Source organism: Thunnus thynnus, chromosome 17, assembly GCF_963924715.1.
Source record: "Thunnus thynnus chromosome 17, fThuThy2.1, whole genome shotgun sequence".
Taxonomy (NCBI): domain Eukaryota; kingdom Metazoa; phylum Chordata; class Actinopteri; order Scombriformes; family Scombridae; genus Thunnus; species Thunnus thynnus.
The window spans coordinates 13,280,607-13,297,051 of record NC_089533.1 but is presented as its reverse complement, the minus strand read 5'-3'; the positions used below and the strand labels follow the sequence as shown (position 1 = coordinate 13,297,051).

At 39.9% G+C, this 16,445-nt stretch overlaps 2 protein-coding genes across 2 annotated transcripts; one reads left to right on the top strand and one right to left on the bottom strand.

Annotated features, from left to right (window-relative positions):
- Positions 1-2,524: 2,524 nt before the first annotated feature.
- Positions 2,525-6,794, bottom strand: LOC137201127 (uncharacterized protein LOC796453 homolog). The gene is made up of 3 exons (XM_067616016.1): positions 6,208-6,794; positions 5,532-5,646; positions 2,525-3,693 (listed from the first exon to the last, which is right to left on the bottom strand). The coding sequence occupies exons 1-3, from the start codon at positions 6,222-6,224 to the stop codon at positions 3,469-3,471; spliced, it is 357 nt and encodes a 118-aa protein (XP_067472117.1). The 5' UTR covers positions 6,225-6,794; the 3' UTR covers positions 2,525-3,468.
- Positions 6,795-7,060: 266 nt separating this feature from the next.
- Positions 7,061-15,942, top strand: hid1a (HID1 domain containing a). The gene is made up of 19 exons (XM_067616015.1): positions 7,061-7,745; positions 8,399-8,548; positions 9,636-9,806; positions 10,274-10,390; positions 11,167-11,273; positions 11,393-11,509; positions 11,600-11,807; positions 11,912-11,968; positions 12,060-12,200; positions 12,296-12,386; positions 12,488-12,639; positions 12,731-12,809; positions 12,968-13,132; positions 13,266-13,493; positions 14,324-14,475; positions 14,567-14,653; positions 14,747-14,838; positions 14,953-15,111; positions 15,201-15,942. Exons 1-19 carry the CDS (start codon positions 7,680-7,682, stop codon positions 15,262-15,264), a joined length of 2,403 nt encoding a protein of 800 aa, XP_067472116.1. The 5' UTR covers positions 7,061-7,679; the 3' UTR covers positions 15,265-15,942.
- Positions 15,943-16,445: the final 503 nt, after the last annotated feature.

The following is a 16,445-nucleotide window of genomic DNA, read 5'->3' as shown; positions in this document are numbered from 1 at the left end:
TTTGCAAGTCTGAAAGTTGAAGGTGAACCGGACACTGATAAATAGAAAACATACAGTAGTTTGTCTGCTTTTGTTGTGCGCTGCTCATGTTCACTGTGCTTTCGCCTTTGAGGAGAGATGGGAATCTCCGCAGAGAGGACACAAAGAGACAGAGCCATAGACTAACCCAGATTTTTTCGCTGGCCACGGTAAAAATATAACAATGTATGCGCATACATAGACCCCAGAACAAGGACAGTTCATTTAACTCTCTCCTGCCTCTCCACTCAACTGATATGAGCCATTCATCACCGCCCACTTTCATACCTGTGTGCTGCGCGGGAAGGACGGTGTGTGTATGCATGTGTGTTTGTGTGAAAACAGATTAAAAATAAATATCTTCCTCATTTCTCACATGTTTGCATTCTGTTGTAGAATCCCCCAAAATTTATGAGATTCAGACTGCGTTCAGTTTGTTGTCCAGCTAACACTCAGAGTGTGCTGCCCTCTACTGATCTTTTCATGAACATCTGTGCTCACAACATCTGCTGTTAACAAAATACAAATGTTTGAAAAAGCCTGTCAGGGAACTATAGAGGATTAACTGAATTGCATTTTAGTCTACATAATTTCTTTTATATGCAATGTCTTTTTTTTTTCAAACAGAAATTTGAATTTCAGAGATAATAGTTATCCAAGCTGCTACTAATTGCATCCTCACCACCTTTATTCCATAGCACTTTCCTGGATCTAACATGTTTGTGTAAAATACAAAAAGCCCCGTTCAAATATGCATACCTCAGATGATGCTAACATAAAAGATTCACTTAAGACTCATTATTTGTGCCTCTCTACATATCGCTGTACTGTAGATAACAAGAGGGCATGCACCTGTGAAAAGAAAGAGCTATGCTGTCACAATGCAGGAAGATTTCTAATCCTGAATTATCATTGGCTCATTCGTCATCTCTAACTTAGTCGAGGTGGAGCGGGGGAATCAAAGGAGGCAAGTAATGAGGACCCACAGTAGCAGGCAAGGTAACCGTGGTTACATGTGGTGCATTAATGTATGTAATCTGTTACTGTGTCTGTGACAAGACAAGGACATGTAGTGTGCTAATTAAAGGAACCTTTCACTGCTCCTCCCTTAGACACAGGTCATATCTCATTAATGATGGTCTCAATGCATGGGGAGTCATTCATTAATGGTTATTTGAAGGAAAAAAGGAAAGACGCGGGGGTAGAGGGAATTCCTGTTTGCAGATACGACCTATAGCATACAAACCTAAATGAGTGTTTCCTCACTGAAGTATGTGTGAATAGTCCCAGATTATCCGAGCGACAGCATCTTAAAGATTTATTATACAATTTCAAAAAGTGCCTTGACATTTCACCCTGCTATAACTTATATCACAATGACAATGAATGAAAATTACACTTATGAAAAAACAGACAATGTCTTTGTTCAAAAACATTAATTTTTATTTTTGAAATGAATGGGTATTTACAAGAACAAACAAAAAAAAAAAAATCAATGGCATGTTAATGTCATGTACATTACTAAATACAAAAAATATATCATTGAAAAAAATAATCCACATCTTCAAAACGCTTTCATTTCTGACACATCATTCTGAAAATAAAATTAAAAAAAAATGAAAAGCTGAGCTTTCTCCTGGGTTAAAGGTTCAGCAGTGAAACCTATCCCGCTTTAAGAATAAGGAGAGACGCACAACCTCACGGTCAGTGCTTGTACCTGGATGTTCAGTGCACAGGGACACTTGTACAGAAACCATCGAATGGTAGTGCACAGGCAGAGAGGCTTGTCTGCAATAACAGCATTTTAGTGGCTCCAGTAATATTACAAACCAAGCCAGGGGAATGTCTTTTTGTTCCTCAAGACTGTAACCGTCTCTGGACAGAAAGAACTACATTTCCCTACGTGCTTAAATGCCACTTCAAACAGCCCTCCATACAAAAAAACAAACAAACAAAAAAAACAAAAACAAAAAAAAGAGAGAAAGTCTGAGAAGGAAGGTTGTAGAGTCCATGGGTGTAACTATTGTTTTGTTTTCTCTTTCTCATCATAAGAAAACAATCTTAAAACGTCTGACCTGTTCTCATGATGAAATTATTTCATGATCTCAACATATTAAATCTTTGTTCTCTCATGATCAATTTTGAGAAAAAAACAAACAAAAAAAAATCCGATCCCTCTCATGATTAGAAGAAATGTGCAAGATGTAGTAATCATCTATAATCCAAAGACATGAGGCAATCTTCCACTTGCTTATGTCCGAGGTTATTATACTGTAGCTTACTGCCACAGGTGCACCATCACTCCCTATAGGGGAATATTACAGCAATATGCATCACTTTATAATAACACGTGGTGTCATATTGTGATATCAAATATGGCAATCTATATTTGGCAATCTTACTGATTATAGACAATCACCATATCACAATGTACACGGTTATTATGTAATGAAAATAAATATAAGAATGATTTTGTTATCACGAGAAAACAAGATTTTTTTTGTCGACATCATGAAATAATTACTTCATGATCATGAGAAAATAAAACATAAAAATGTGCGTACCACTGCAAAGGCTGCACAATATCTTGATAATAGAATATGTTCGGAATTATTTTGGAACTAGATCAGCATCTCACCGCACTAATGACTGAATGTGGGACGTGCCAGATTTTTTCATCCAAGTAAGTGCAGTAATTCATGGGAAATTAGCAAAGTGTTAAAAATCGCATATATTGCCGAGTTAAGAAATCTTTTCAAATTCAAAAGGACTTTTTTTCCCATGGATTCAATTTTCCACTAATTGAAATCTGTTTACAAGATTTGGAGATATTCTACAAACTAACAAGACAGAAAACATGACACCCATGGCTTCTACAGCCTCCTGTAAAGGAGTCCCTGTCTGAATATAAAAGCAAATGAGCCATTATCCTAGACAAGTGCAAATCCTCCCTGAGACTGGTCCATGTACCTACACAGACATCAGATTCAGCATTATACAACCCAAGTAAGCTACTAGCAGTCTAAACGAGTCACACTGACTGGCCTAAAATTGTGTTTGGTGCCATTTCTGCAGCTCCAGTAGTACTGTTTTCATACAACATTTGAGACAAAACACAGGGATTCATCATCATTATCAGTCAGTCACTATAAAGGCTCTTAGAGCAGCATGTAAACCAGACTGGATAGAAAACAGGTCAATCACAAAAAATGTTTTGAGTTGATCACACAGTTATTATTGCTAAAATGATTATCACTTTTATTTATTTGAATGATGAACCCCCTCCAGATACCTGACCAGGAACTGGTCTCATCCATAGATATGTAGAGAACAGAGCTGTGAGATATCACAGTAACTGGAAATGAGTGAGGAAGAGCTGAGTGAAGTGATTCAGCATGTGATGCTCTGATGAGCTTTAGGGACTCTGGTGGCCGACAGAGGGAGATTAGGTCATCGTGTGTCTGTGAGCTGACCTCGGCTATGCAGACTCTGGAAGTGGGCCTCCTTCAGGATGCGGTTGATCTGCAGGTAGGTCACCAGGTTTGTAGGGCCGGCCAGTTCGGAGGAGTCGCCTGAGCTGAGGGGACTGCAGGGGCCCGCAGCACACCGACTGCTACAGCTCCCAGCCGCATGTTCTGGACTGCTGATGCTGCTGCTGCTCTCACTGTTGGATGACTAAAATGAGGGTGTCAACGTTAGCGGTGTGCCAGCAAACCATGTCCATGGTTTAAGATGAGAGAGATATGGATATATCAGTATCTAAATGTTCCACACTCATATGAACATTTCAGAGTGGCTTTCAATTTTGTTTAAGTTTAGTGAAATAAAAACCAAACAAACAAAAAACCCCCTCGAAATCAACATGCTTTGGGGTAAGGCTTGACATTTTCCAAAACTGATGGTTGAGTTCATTTAGTGTAGTATGAAATATCAAACCAAGACCGCTTGAACAGGAGGGTCTTGGTTGGCTTCCAAGCAAACTCTGATTCACCTTTGGTGCAAGGCAGAAAGACCAACCACAGTATTTTCTGGTAGTAGATATGTGATTATAGTATGAATTAAAAAAACAACCAACTGCATCTCTTGATCATGGGAAGTGTTGAGTAAGTGACTGGCATAAGCGGTTTATGTAATTATGTAAGACAGTTTGGTAATTCGGGCTGAAACGTGCAATTATTTTCATCGTCATGTAATCTGTTGATTATTTTCTCGATTAATCGATTAGTTGTTTGGTCGACAGAATGTCACAAAATGCTGAAAAAGCCCAAAGTGACATCCTTAAATGTCTAGTTTTGTCCTGACCGACAGTCCACAACCCAAAGATATTTAGTTTACTATCACAGAGGACTAAAGAAACCAGAAAATATTCACATTTCAGAAGCCGGAATCAGGGAATTGGGGAATTTTATTCCTAAAAAATGACTCAAGAGGATTAATTGATCATCAAAATATTTGGCAATTAATGTAATAGTTGGCAACTAATCCATTAAGGGTGCAGTGTGTAGAATTTAGTGGCATCTAGTGGAATGAACTTGGCAGAAATGGAATATAATATTCATAAGTATGTTTTATTTAGTGTATAATCACCTGAAAATAAGAATCATTGTGTTTTCATCACCTTAGAATGTGCCAAATATATATACATAGTGAGCGGGTCCTCTTCCACAAAGCCTGCCACGTTGCACCACTATGTTTCTACGGTAGCCAAGAGCGGACAAACCAAACACTGGCTCTAGTGAGGGCCTTTTACATTTTTCACTGGTTTCGCGGCCACCGTAGATTCTCCTACGTGCTTGGAAGGGGAGGGCGAGGGGTATACAGTTGGTTGCAGTCACTGACTGTATATAAATATGGATGTCATGACAGCTTCCCAAAAGCGAAACCAAAATATCTCGATTTTTCCCTCTACAGTTTCACAGTCATATAGTTAAAATTTATCAAAACAGATATGGTAGTACTGGGATAGAGGGCGCCTCTTTTTCATCCTGTGTCTAATGGCTTCTCATTATTTATGACATCTGAGATCCAGTTGCAGGCTCAACTAATAATGCTCATGATGCTTACCTACCCATTTCTTCATGAGCTCCTGGTGTCTACTAGCTACTACTTGCTAGATACACACTTTAGATGCAGATAAGTATGATTTAGCATGATTTGTTGTCAGTCACCAGGATTTCATCTTTCCCTGTGGACTGATGATGCAGGATGACGGTTGCAGTCAGTCCATATGACGTCATGTTTACACCTCTTAGTCTGTTTCTGAAAACTCGTGTAAACAGGAAGCAGACTGCAACTAAAAAGGCAACGATGTATCTTTTTTTCTCTCTGGTTTGAATCAGATGAATCAAACTAGAGGCCGGTAAGCATCCTGACATATACCAAAACTGCTGCTTAAAACTCAAAACTGCTTACAAGTTAGTGTGCAGCAAAAGTTAATGTAAGCCAACTTTTTGCCTGCTTCTGTTACCCTTACATCAGTGTACAATTTTATTTCCCTTGACTGTTATTTATACCTCAGAGTCCCACGCATCCCGTCCTGGCTCAGGAGAGAGAGGATGAGCTCTGCTCTGCCTTTTGGCTTGGGGGACCAGGTGGCCGCTCTCCTCATCACCACCACGCTGCCGCTTCCTGTTTAGGTACAAGTACATTCACAGACATTAAAACACACACACACACAATTGTACTAACACTAAGCAAAACAGGTGGTGGTTACACAATACTCCCAACAATCTGTTAAACAAATAGAAGCAGCAGTTGAAGTCAGAGTAGCTACATCTAATGAAGGTTGAGAGGTTTTTAGGCAAACACAGACTTTTATTACTTATTACTTTACGTGTGTATTTATATAAATATATAAATGTATAAAATATATACATCCATTACATATCGCTCCCATTCTTGTATCCACAACAAGCTAGCCATGTCACCAAGGGCAAAACAAAACAAACATAACAAGGAAAGCCTATTAAATAATTGTCCTATTTAACCAGTGAGTGAACGCTGCTCCAATGAGTGAACGCTGAGAATTAGCTCAGAGAGTAATAGTTTTAAATGGCTGCTGCAAGTGGACATTTAAGGCCACAATAACGTTAGAGCATTTTACAAGGATCCACTGTGTGTTTTTCACAATATAGCGTTAACGCTACATGATTAGTTAGCGTTACATAAAGCACTTTCCGCCTTACTCACCTGTTTTCAGTCAACATGTGATGACACTAAAGGCATCAATCTCGAAGAATTTCCTTTGTATTTATTCTGACCAGACTGGAGGACCCGGCTGGTTGACGTTATCGGCTTGCTAGCTTGTTTCCTGACACTCGATGGCCTATCATCTGAGTTAGCAAACTAACCTTGCCTGGCTAGCTAATTGTGCTGAATAATTATGTGATAAAGTTAGCCATGTTCAGAAAATAATCTGATATGATTAAACTAAACGAATACTTTATGTAAATGGATAGCTAACTGGCGTTAAGAAGCTAGCTAGTTACCAAGCCAGTCCCACTAAAACGTAAGTTGCAAGCTAAGGCTAACTGACAAACAGTGCTAGCTAACGATCCTGCTAGATAACGTTCTTATCTGATGCTCTCAAGTATTTGACTACAGTACATATTGCAGAAAACCCGCTTGGTTACTTTCATAAAAGGCTAGTAATCTCCATACCACAGCTCAAGTAAGATTACACTTATTTTGGTTCAACTCAAATAGCTGTAACAGCCTAAGCTATGACCACAGCAAGCCGCGACAGTTGTGTTTACATGGCATTGCGGCTGCGCAGAGACCCTGAATGGTACATTTATGTGATATCGGAAAAAGGACTAACAACGCGTTTGTTTGTACGATATGCGAGTTGGATAACCAGAATAAAGTATTCTGTGGTATCACATATTAAGTGGTATAATCGAGAAAGCAGTAATTAAAATTATTATAAATGAGATGGTGCACTATATAATTATTCCGTAGATTACACATGTTATCCAGGTAGGCTAATTTCGGAATTAAATTAGGAATTTACGAGCAGAAAATGAAGGCAACAAAAATAACACTGGAGCACACAAGAAACGGCTAATTGACTTGATTCATTTAAGTCGGTTAAACAGCATGAATTTATTAATTTGTTCCTTCTATAAAATTGTAATTGGTCTAAATTTGACATAAAGTCGACAAATTTTTCCCTTCATAGAAGCTGTTGCTGGGATTATTTGGTTTGACACAATATTAATATAACCAAAAGATGTCGCTGTTTATAATAGGACGCTTATTCTATACATTGTCTGAATGCAATTAGGCTATTGCCTCAAGGCAATACCTACTGCGACTTTAATGAAAAAAATATGTAGAAATTACCATCTCGCCCTAATTATGACTAGAGTATATTATACAAAATTGACACATTACCAGGCCAATGCATCGCTCAGAAATATTTTTTTGCATGAAACTGTTAAGACATTGCAGCTGGAAACAAAACAGGATCGGACTAAAGGGTTGACATCTTCTCAACCCGGAAATTACACTCTGCAAGGCAGCCTGTCCAGCCAGCCAATAGTGTAAAAAAAAGGAAAGAAAGAAACGCCTCCGCCAATGACTCAAGCAAAGGACGGAGGTGAGATTAACAGGGATTCTCAGCGGCAGCGGTCCCAGTAGTATAAAGGGAAATAATCGCAATGGGCACCACCGACTCAAAACTGAACTTCAGGAAAGCAGTGATTCAGCTGACAACCAAAACACAGGTATTATGCGCTTCCATACAACTGAACACAGGGTTATATAGAGAGAAGGAGCCGATGAGCGCACCGCATCACCGAGATGAAATAACGCTTATGATGTGATGGCAGAAAAAGCAGACTGTCTGATGTTGCATACAGCCTTTTCAATTCACGTTTATTTTGTATATTTATGAAAATGATTATAAGATCGATGTAGACACTACATGCACCAAACACAAAATATGGCGTATTTGTCATCAAATGTTGGATTAAATGATGGCAGATTCTGCGATACCACCATAAACCTTTATTCAGGCTGTGCATGTTTAGTTTTGACGGAAAGATAAACGATGGCGTAGTTAAATCAAAGCTGATGACGTTGGTCTGGAAATGACCACGTTTGCAGATGCGGCAGGTGCTTAGATCAGTGTGGCAGATAATGTGTCCTCACTGTTGATAGAATACAGGCTGTGTTTACATTGCCATTAGATAGGCCTTGGATGAGCAATATACATTGATGCAAGACTAAACATCAATGTATTATGATCAAAAGGGCAAAATGATATTTTAATACACTGCAATGCAAGATCAGTCAAGCCATTTGTATTTTAAATCTCACTGACTTAAAATGTTCCATCTGGTATATGGGAATTGAATTGTAAACATATTTTCTACAGCCAGTGGAAGCCACAGACGATGCCTTCTGGGACCAGTTCTGGGCAGACACTACCACCACAGTCCAGGATGTTTTTGCACTGGTGCCAGCTGCAGAGATAAGAGCCGTTCGAGAGGAGTCCCCCTCAAATTTAGCAACCCTCTGTTATAAGGTATGCACGGCATCAACTGGTAATGCATCTGTGTAATATTAACATATATTTGTGATGCAGCAGATGAGGCATGATTGCATTGAGGCTACATCATGGTATAATGTTTTGAAACAATGCAGGGCTTTTCTATCAGAGCCCAGTCTGGGCGTCTGTCATTAAAGCACAGCCTCGTGCTCTCAGATATGGGAATAAGTGAGTCAATTCCCCTTCCTTTCCTTTCGCTTCCCGTCTGTAGCTCCCAGCTTCCGTTTGAAGCTGCCTATCAGAAACAAAACAGACACACTGGATACTTACAGTCTGATGAAATAAAGAGGAGGAGACAAGAGCCCTTGAAGCTGGGCTGACTCAAAGGGTTGTGTTACCCATTTTAGACATGGGCTGCAGCATGTTGTTGATTGATCATAGATAATGAATCATGTTCAAACACAAATCTTTGCTAAATACCCAAAACATAAACAAATGTCCCCATCTCACTGGCAAAATGTTTTCAGTGCCAAATGAGTCAAACTGTAGATATCTAGTGTATTTCCCAGTGTAAATGAACAAACAGTAGCCACTTCACATAGTTTCATGTTTACTGACCTATACAAAAAAAGATATTCTATTCTATCAAGTATTCTGGATGGATGCATACATTCAGACACTGTATCTTTGTTCTCCAATAATAAAATCATTCCATTTGATGGTCTAGTAAAATAAAAATATTATAAGGTTATGCTCAGTGTAATGGCCCATAAGGCCAACTTAATCAAAACACTGGGATCTGCTGAGAATTTGATATTTAATAAAAGAGTGTTACAATAGTTTTCGATTGTACAACAACAAACTTAGCTATTTGTTATGATACTATGTATATTGACTTTGTAATGTATTATTAACCTCTTGAGAAGGAGCATAACATGAATAAAATAGGCACCAATGTAGTCACGGCAAATTGGATGAATCATCAAAAACTTAATAAGATGGCACGTTACATTGAAATACTACAGCAAGCTTTTTCTGTCTGAAGTCACATCATTAACCTGTATCTGCAATGTAATCAGTTTGTGACTGTGTGTGTGTGTACTTCCTTTTCTTGACCCATCAGGCAGTGGAGAAGCTGGTGCAGGGAGCAGAGTCTGGCTGCCCTACAGAGAGGGAGAAACAGGTGATCCTGAACTGCACTCGCATCCTGACCCGCATCCTTCCGTACATCTTTGAGGACCAGGACTGGAGAGGATTCTTTTGGTCAACAGTGCCTGGTGCTGGGCGGGCTGGGGTGAGTGGTCGCAGGAAAGGAAAACCTATTTGCAAAACACAGTGTAGCTGTTTGCACAATCTTATTTTGAGCATATAATGATTGTTTCCAAAAATGTTGAGCCATACCTTCATATATCTTGACCTGGATGACTTCACAGACATGTGATGATGTTGTTTGTGTCTCAGGTGCTTATTCACATCAGTGATTGAACATAATGAATGCCTCCTTTCATGAAGACACCACCTTGACTCAGCTAGTCAGTTAAAGCAGTTTCCTCATTCCAGCTGTAAGGAGTTGTATTTTTCCTCTTTCCCTGTTGAGCAGGAAGTATACAGCAAGATCATTTCAGCTGTTACTGAGCTATTTTATTTGAGATGTGACCCTATTCCACAATTTTACCATTCACATCGTTTCTTTCAGTTGATTGGGCAGAAAAATATTCAACATTTGGATCTCGTCTCACACATTATGTCCATCCTTTCCAGACAGATGAGCTGGATGATGATGACGGAGCTCGACCACTGGCTGAGTCACTGCTCCTGGCTATTGCTGACCTGCTCTTCTGCCCTGACTTCACCGTGCATAGCCACAAGAGAGGCCCTGTGAGTACCCAGCATCACCATCCTGTCACTGTGCAATCCAAAGTCAGCAAGTTTGTCATCTCATGACCATTCAGAAAAAATAATAACTACAGACACATAATGGCAGTAGCTTAACATGCTCTGGTTGTTTTTTCAGCACTGTTTCCTTCTTCCTGGTTTGAAGTTGCCCAACTAACCTGTCACCCAAGTTCCTCTTAAGAGTGAACATTGAAAGCAGATCTTGATGGATAATGCACTCAGTCTCACCAGGAAGAATTCCTAGGCAGGAATGTTGCACGTCAGACTGCAACTTTGTAGATCACAGTTAATTCTCTGTAAGGTTTTAAACTGTACTAGTTGCTCATCTTTTCACCATCATTCTTTTATTTCCTATGTAAATCACATCACAGAAAATCTCTACAGGGCTTTACAGGGAACTTCAGAGAAAGTTATACTGTCCTCAGAAAAATGTTCTAATAGCACAACCGAAAGGTGAAAAATAAGGGTTTGGAGGCTTGGGTGGTGGACAAAACATACCAAAGATGGGGATTTGCATCCTGTCTGTTCCCAACAGTCAGCATTTTTCCATTGCAGCAATATTTCTATAAACTTAGCTGGGTTGCTTAAACTATTTTACAGATGGCTGATTGGAAAATGCTCATGTATCAAAGAATGAACCAAAAATCAAGCAAGGACTTGTAAGAGAAAGTCTAGACAACATCAATCAAATATTCTGGGAAATGTTAATCCTGCACTTTGAATAAAATAATTAGATTCATTAATGTTTTTTTTTCCAGGACTCGGTAGAGAACATGCAGTCTATAGACAGCTGTGAATACATCTGGGAGGCTGGGGTGGGCTTCGCGCAGTCCCCCCCTCTTAATTACATCCATGACTTGAACAGGTAAGTCCAGGTGCTGTGTGTAGCTGTGGTTGGCAACATCTGTATCATATACAGTCTTTACTCTCTTATCTTGATGTTGGACTGACCAACACTTTTTTTTTGTCTCTAATGCTCACCAGGACAGAGCTGCTGAGATTGTTACTAACCTGCTTCTCCGAGGCCATGTACCTGCCTCCTTCAACAGACAACAATGTCCTCAACCCCTGGGTGACATTCTTCTGCTCCACAGAAAACAGGTAAGGAATAGAAATGCATGGAATGCCAGCTAAAGACTGACATGTTAAATTCTTAAATCACCGACATGGTCTTTATATCTTTGTCCCTAGACATGCCTTACCCCTGTTCACCTCTCTGCTCAACGTGGTGTGTGCCTATGATCCAGTGGGCTACGGCATCCCATACAACCATCTGCTCTTCTCTGACTACCGGGAGCAGCTGGTGGAGCAAGCCGTACAAATCCTCATTGTGACGCTGGAGCATGATGGAGGGGTTCCCCACCGGCCTCCCTCTCCATCCAGCATGGAGGAACAAGAGGTACGACACAAAAGACCACCAGAAAGAAACCAATCAGATGCTGACATGTACATTTGCCGTGTGGAGTGTATTTTTATGTCATTCAAGCTTTTATCTTTGTGCAGTCTACAGGTCCTGAAAATCTGTTTGTCAATTATTTGTCAAGGATTCACAGAGAGGAGGTATGCCTATCATAATTTCTATAAAACACATGAAGATCATCTCTGCAAAGATTACTTGTCCAAACCCTTCCTTTTGTTCTCCAATTGGCAGGATTTCGACTTTGTACTGAAGGGCCTAGCTCGTCTGCTGACCAACCCTTTGACTCAGACTTACCTGCCCAACTCCACCAAGAAGATACAGTTCCACCAGGAGCTTTTGGTGCTTTTCTGGAAGCTTTGTGACTTCAATAAGGTTGGAAAGAAGTATAATGAAATGTTTCTTTGGGCATTTGTGGCATTAAAAGTCTGTCTTTATTGAGCACAATCTCTTTTGTGTTCCCATGACAGAAATTCCTGTTTTTTGTCCTGAAGAGTAGTGATGTCCTGGATATTCTGGTTCCTATACTCTACTACCTTAATGATGCCAGGGCTGACCAGTGTGAGTCTCCTCTGTTGTGTTACTAGTTACTTGCACCTAACAAAGCTCTACTTTGCATTTGTATTTATTGTCCCTCTGACGTATTTTATCCTCGGCTGCAGCCCGTGTTGGACTCATGCACATTGGTGTGTTCATTTTGCTGTTGCTGAGTGGGGAGAGAAACTTTGGCGTGCGCCTGAATAAGCCCTACTCCATCCATGTGCCTATGGACATCCCGGTGTTCACAGGGACTCATGCTGATCTGCTTATAGTGGTGAGATGCCTGCTACATCCTGTTCTGATGGCTGCCTAATGAAAAAAACAGTCAGTCAGTACTCACAGCTGTCACTTTGTTTGTTTTGTAGGTCTTCCACAAGATTATTACCACTGGCCATCAACGTCTCCAGCCCCTATTTGACTGCCTCCTCACCATTGTTGTTAATGGTGAATTGTTTTGGCGCCATCTGTTGGGCAATGCACATATTTTATTTATAACATCGACTCAGTTTTATTGTCTCATAAATATATATCATCTCATAATATAGTTTTCTTCACTTAATTACACACTTACCTGCTTAACATCTCTCCTGCTTCCTTTATAGTGTCTCCCTATTTGAAGAGCCTGTCCATGGTAGCAGCCAATAAACTGCTCCACCTGCTGGAGGCCTTCTCCACCAGCTGGTACCTGTTCTCTGCAGCCCAGAACCATCACCTTGTATTCTTCCTCCTCGAGGCATTTAACAATATCATCCAGTACCAGTTTGATGGTGAGAGAAAGCTGACATGTGACAGATTTCTGGAATTGAATGGAACCGCAGATCGAGGTTTTAGATGGGACTTTGTTTTACAGCTTTAACAAACACATCTTATGTAATCTGTCCGTTTCTCACTCACCTCCAGGAAACTGTAACCTGGTGTACGCAATCATCCGCAAACGTAATGTGTTCCACCAGCTGGCAAACCTGCCATCTGATTCTGCTTCCATTCAGAAGGCTTTGCAGAGAAAGAGGAAGTCTCCAGATGTCATTTCCCGCACCAGTTCCCAGGAGACTGTATCTATGGAGGGCTCTCACCCTGCAGTGCCGGCAGAGCCTGGTACACTGAAGACCAGTCTGGTCGCTATGCCAGGTGCTGACTGATGTTACTGACACACATTTTGAAGAATTGGCTCTTTGGTCAACTTACTTTTCATTTTGTAATATCTAAAATATCTCTTGACAGCTAACTTGTTAGCCTACAGAGCATAAAGCACCGCAAGAAAACTATGGTTGTCTAACTCAGAGGACTAACTGTTTAGTCATTTAGAATGGGCATATTTGGTTTGTCAGTAATTTTGAAATGGTCAAGTGGACCATTAGGTCAGTTTCTGAAAAATGTAAAAATGAGAATTTTAATTTTAAAGGTCTGGTGATATTCTGTATTTTTGTTACTCTCAAAACATCCCATTGAAAAACCAAAGCCAATGTGCATTATTTAATCAGCCCATTGGTTCCGTACTGAAGGTGTAAGTCTTGAAAATCTGTCATGAATAATTGTTATATTTATAATCCTTTTATATTTAGGCTAAAGGCTAAATAGTTACATAAAGTTTCTGGCAAATGTTACTCAAACAGAAGTACACATAAATGGTGCATTTGTTGGGTAGTATTATCTTTAGCCATGGTATTGGTGTGCTACTGAGTATTTATGACAGGAGTAGGATGTATGTGGGTTTGACTAAAAATAAACTACTATGCCGATGTTAATGGTAATGAACAAAAATGTCACTCAGCGCAACAGTGTGACTAATTGATGGGTTTTTAATAGTTTTTGGACAAAATTGAGGAATGAAGAGTAAATCATTGTTGGTTTTGGTCTTTTTAATGGTGTTTGTTGACAGTAAGAAAAATATATAACATCAACAGACTTATCCTTGATAAGTTTATGTAATGATAAGTAATGGTAGGTGTTTCTTGCAGGTATTGATAAACTGACTGAGAAGTCCCAAGTATCAGAGGATGGCACCATGGTGTCAGTCCCAAAGACAGACTCCTCACACACAGCCCCCTCAGACCAAAGTGCAGTCGTCGGGACCAGTGACACCGAGTCAAACTCAGGCAGAGACAATGAAGTAAGTGTGTGTGTGTGTGTTTGTGTGTGCATGTACTGTACTTCTTCAAATGCGTTTGCATGTTAGTAAATCTATTTTCTTACAATATCAGGATGTTTTCTACACTGAAGCAGAAATGGAGAGAAGACGTTTGTCAAGTGCATCTTCAACATCATTTTGGGCTCCAACACCTGAATGGGTCTGTAACTTATTTTCCTATCAGCCTTCTCTTTAGTTTTTTATTGATGTTGTGTATTAGGTAGAACAAGTATTTGACTATTTTTTGTCACAGGTCCTCTCCTGGAAGTGTAAGCTTCCCCTGCAGACTATCATGCGTCTGCTACAAGTGCTAGTTCCCCAGGTGGAGAAGATCTGCATCGACAAGTACATAAATATATTTCTTCCTTCTGGGTTCTCATGTACAAATTTAAATTGGCTGAGATGCCTTTACAATGTTTCCAGGAACATTTTAATGTAACCTCACGTGTTTCCCTGCAGGGGTCTGACAGATGAATCTGAGATTCTGAAGTTTCTTCAGCATGGCACATTAGTGGGTCTGCTGCCAGTTCCTCACCCCATCCTCATCAGAAAGTATCAGGCCAACGCAGGCACTGCCATGTGGTTTCGCACCTACATGTGGGGTGTTGTCTATTTGCGGTGAGTAAGGCATAAGAGCTAAGTATTATTCAGACTGTCATCTTTGCACACTGACTAAAACTTCTCTTTTTTTTTTTTCCCAATTCTAGCAATGTGGACCCTCCTATCTGGTATGACACTGATGTCCGCCTTTTTGAAATTCAGAGGATGTAGGTGGAGCATTTTCTGACTGAAATGGGATTGTTCAACACCAGGATTCCTCTTCCCTTCAGTATCTGCTGGTTTCCCAGTAAACCTCACTGTGTTTATCTTGCCTAATAATCACCATCATAATGCTTGCCCCGTACACCACGGACTTTGGTAGGAAAGTCATTCAGACTAGTGAGGTGGAGATACCCGTCAGATTGAAAGGAGAAATTATCAATATTGTCCATAAACTACTGTGTTTGTACATTTCTTCAGACCTCAAGACCGCAGAATGTCTGTCAAAGCACTGAGATGACTGGAGCGTTTGCCGATGGCTCTTTTCTTGACAGCATAGATATGAGAGGGGAAATATTGTTTAAATTTTCAGTTAGGCTTGCTATAGACGAAGTGTGGTGCTTTCCACCAGAGGCTTGCTACACATCTTGGACGGCACAATATTGGTGTTTCACGTTATTTGTTGTACTTGCCATGCTTTAAAGTGAACTTGCACTCTTTGAGTTGTCCGTTATAATGGTTGTAATTTATGTGACAATGTAACTTTACAGGATTTTGGAGATAATACAGATTGTATGTTTTTATGTATAAGACCAGGTTTCGGTTTCCGATCTGGCTGGCTATGCTTACAATGCTTGATGTTGAAAATTGTATTTTCCATAAATTATCCTGAAAATATATATTGATATGTATATGTGAAATCTGTGTTGGTCACGTTACTCTGTGTGATCTCATGGGAAGTGTATTGTTAAACTATTTCAATTCATTTCTGATGCTACTGTATGTATCTTGGCAACAATATGCTATTTATGAGTACCTTTTAACCCCTTGACCACTAGATGGCACCATATCCCTCTCAGCAACCAGTCTACTTAAGGTTTGACCTTTGAACAGCATTTATAGTACTGCCACAATTAAAAAGCAGCTGACACTTTTCCCTTACCAAATCCCTCTACTGTATGGTTCGAATTTGGATATCAAAAGCCCAATATTAAATATAAACCAGTATAGTTGTAATTAGCACTGCTTGTAATCAACAAGGCATCATCTTCACACCATCTGACAAGAAGTCTTCAAACTTGTGACTAACGCAGTACTGAGATGACCAAGAATTTTCATGACCAATGAAATTTAATTTTCATAACTATAGATGTAACACCTGAAACTGGCACTGCAATTGAGTGTAATGCTGC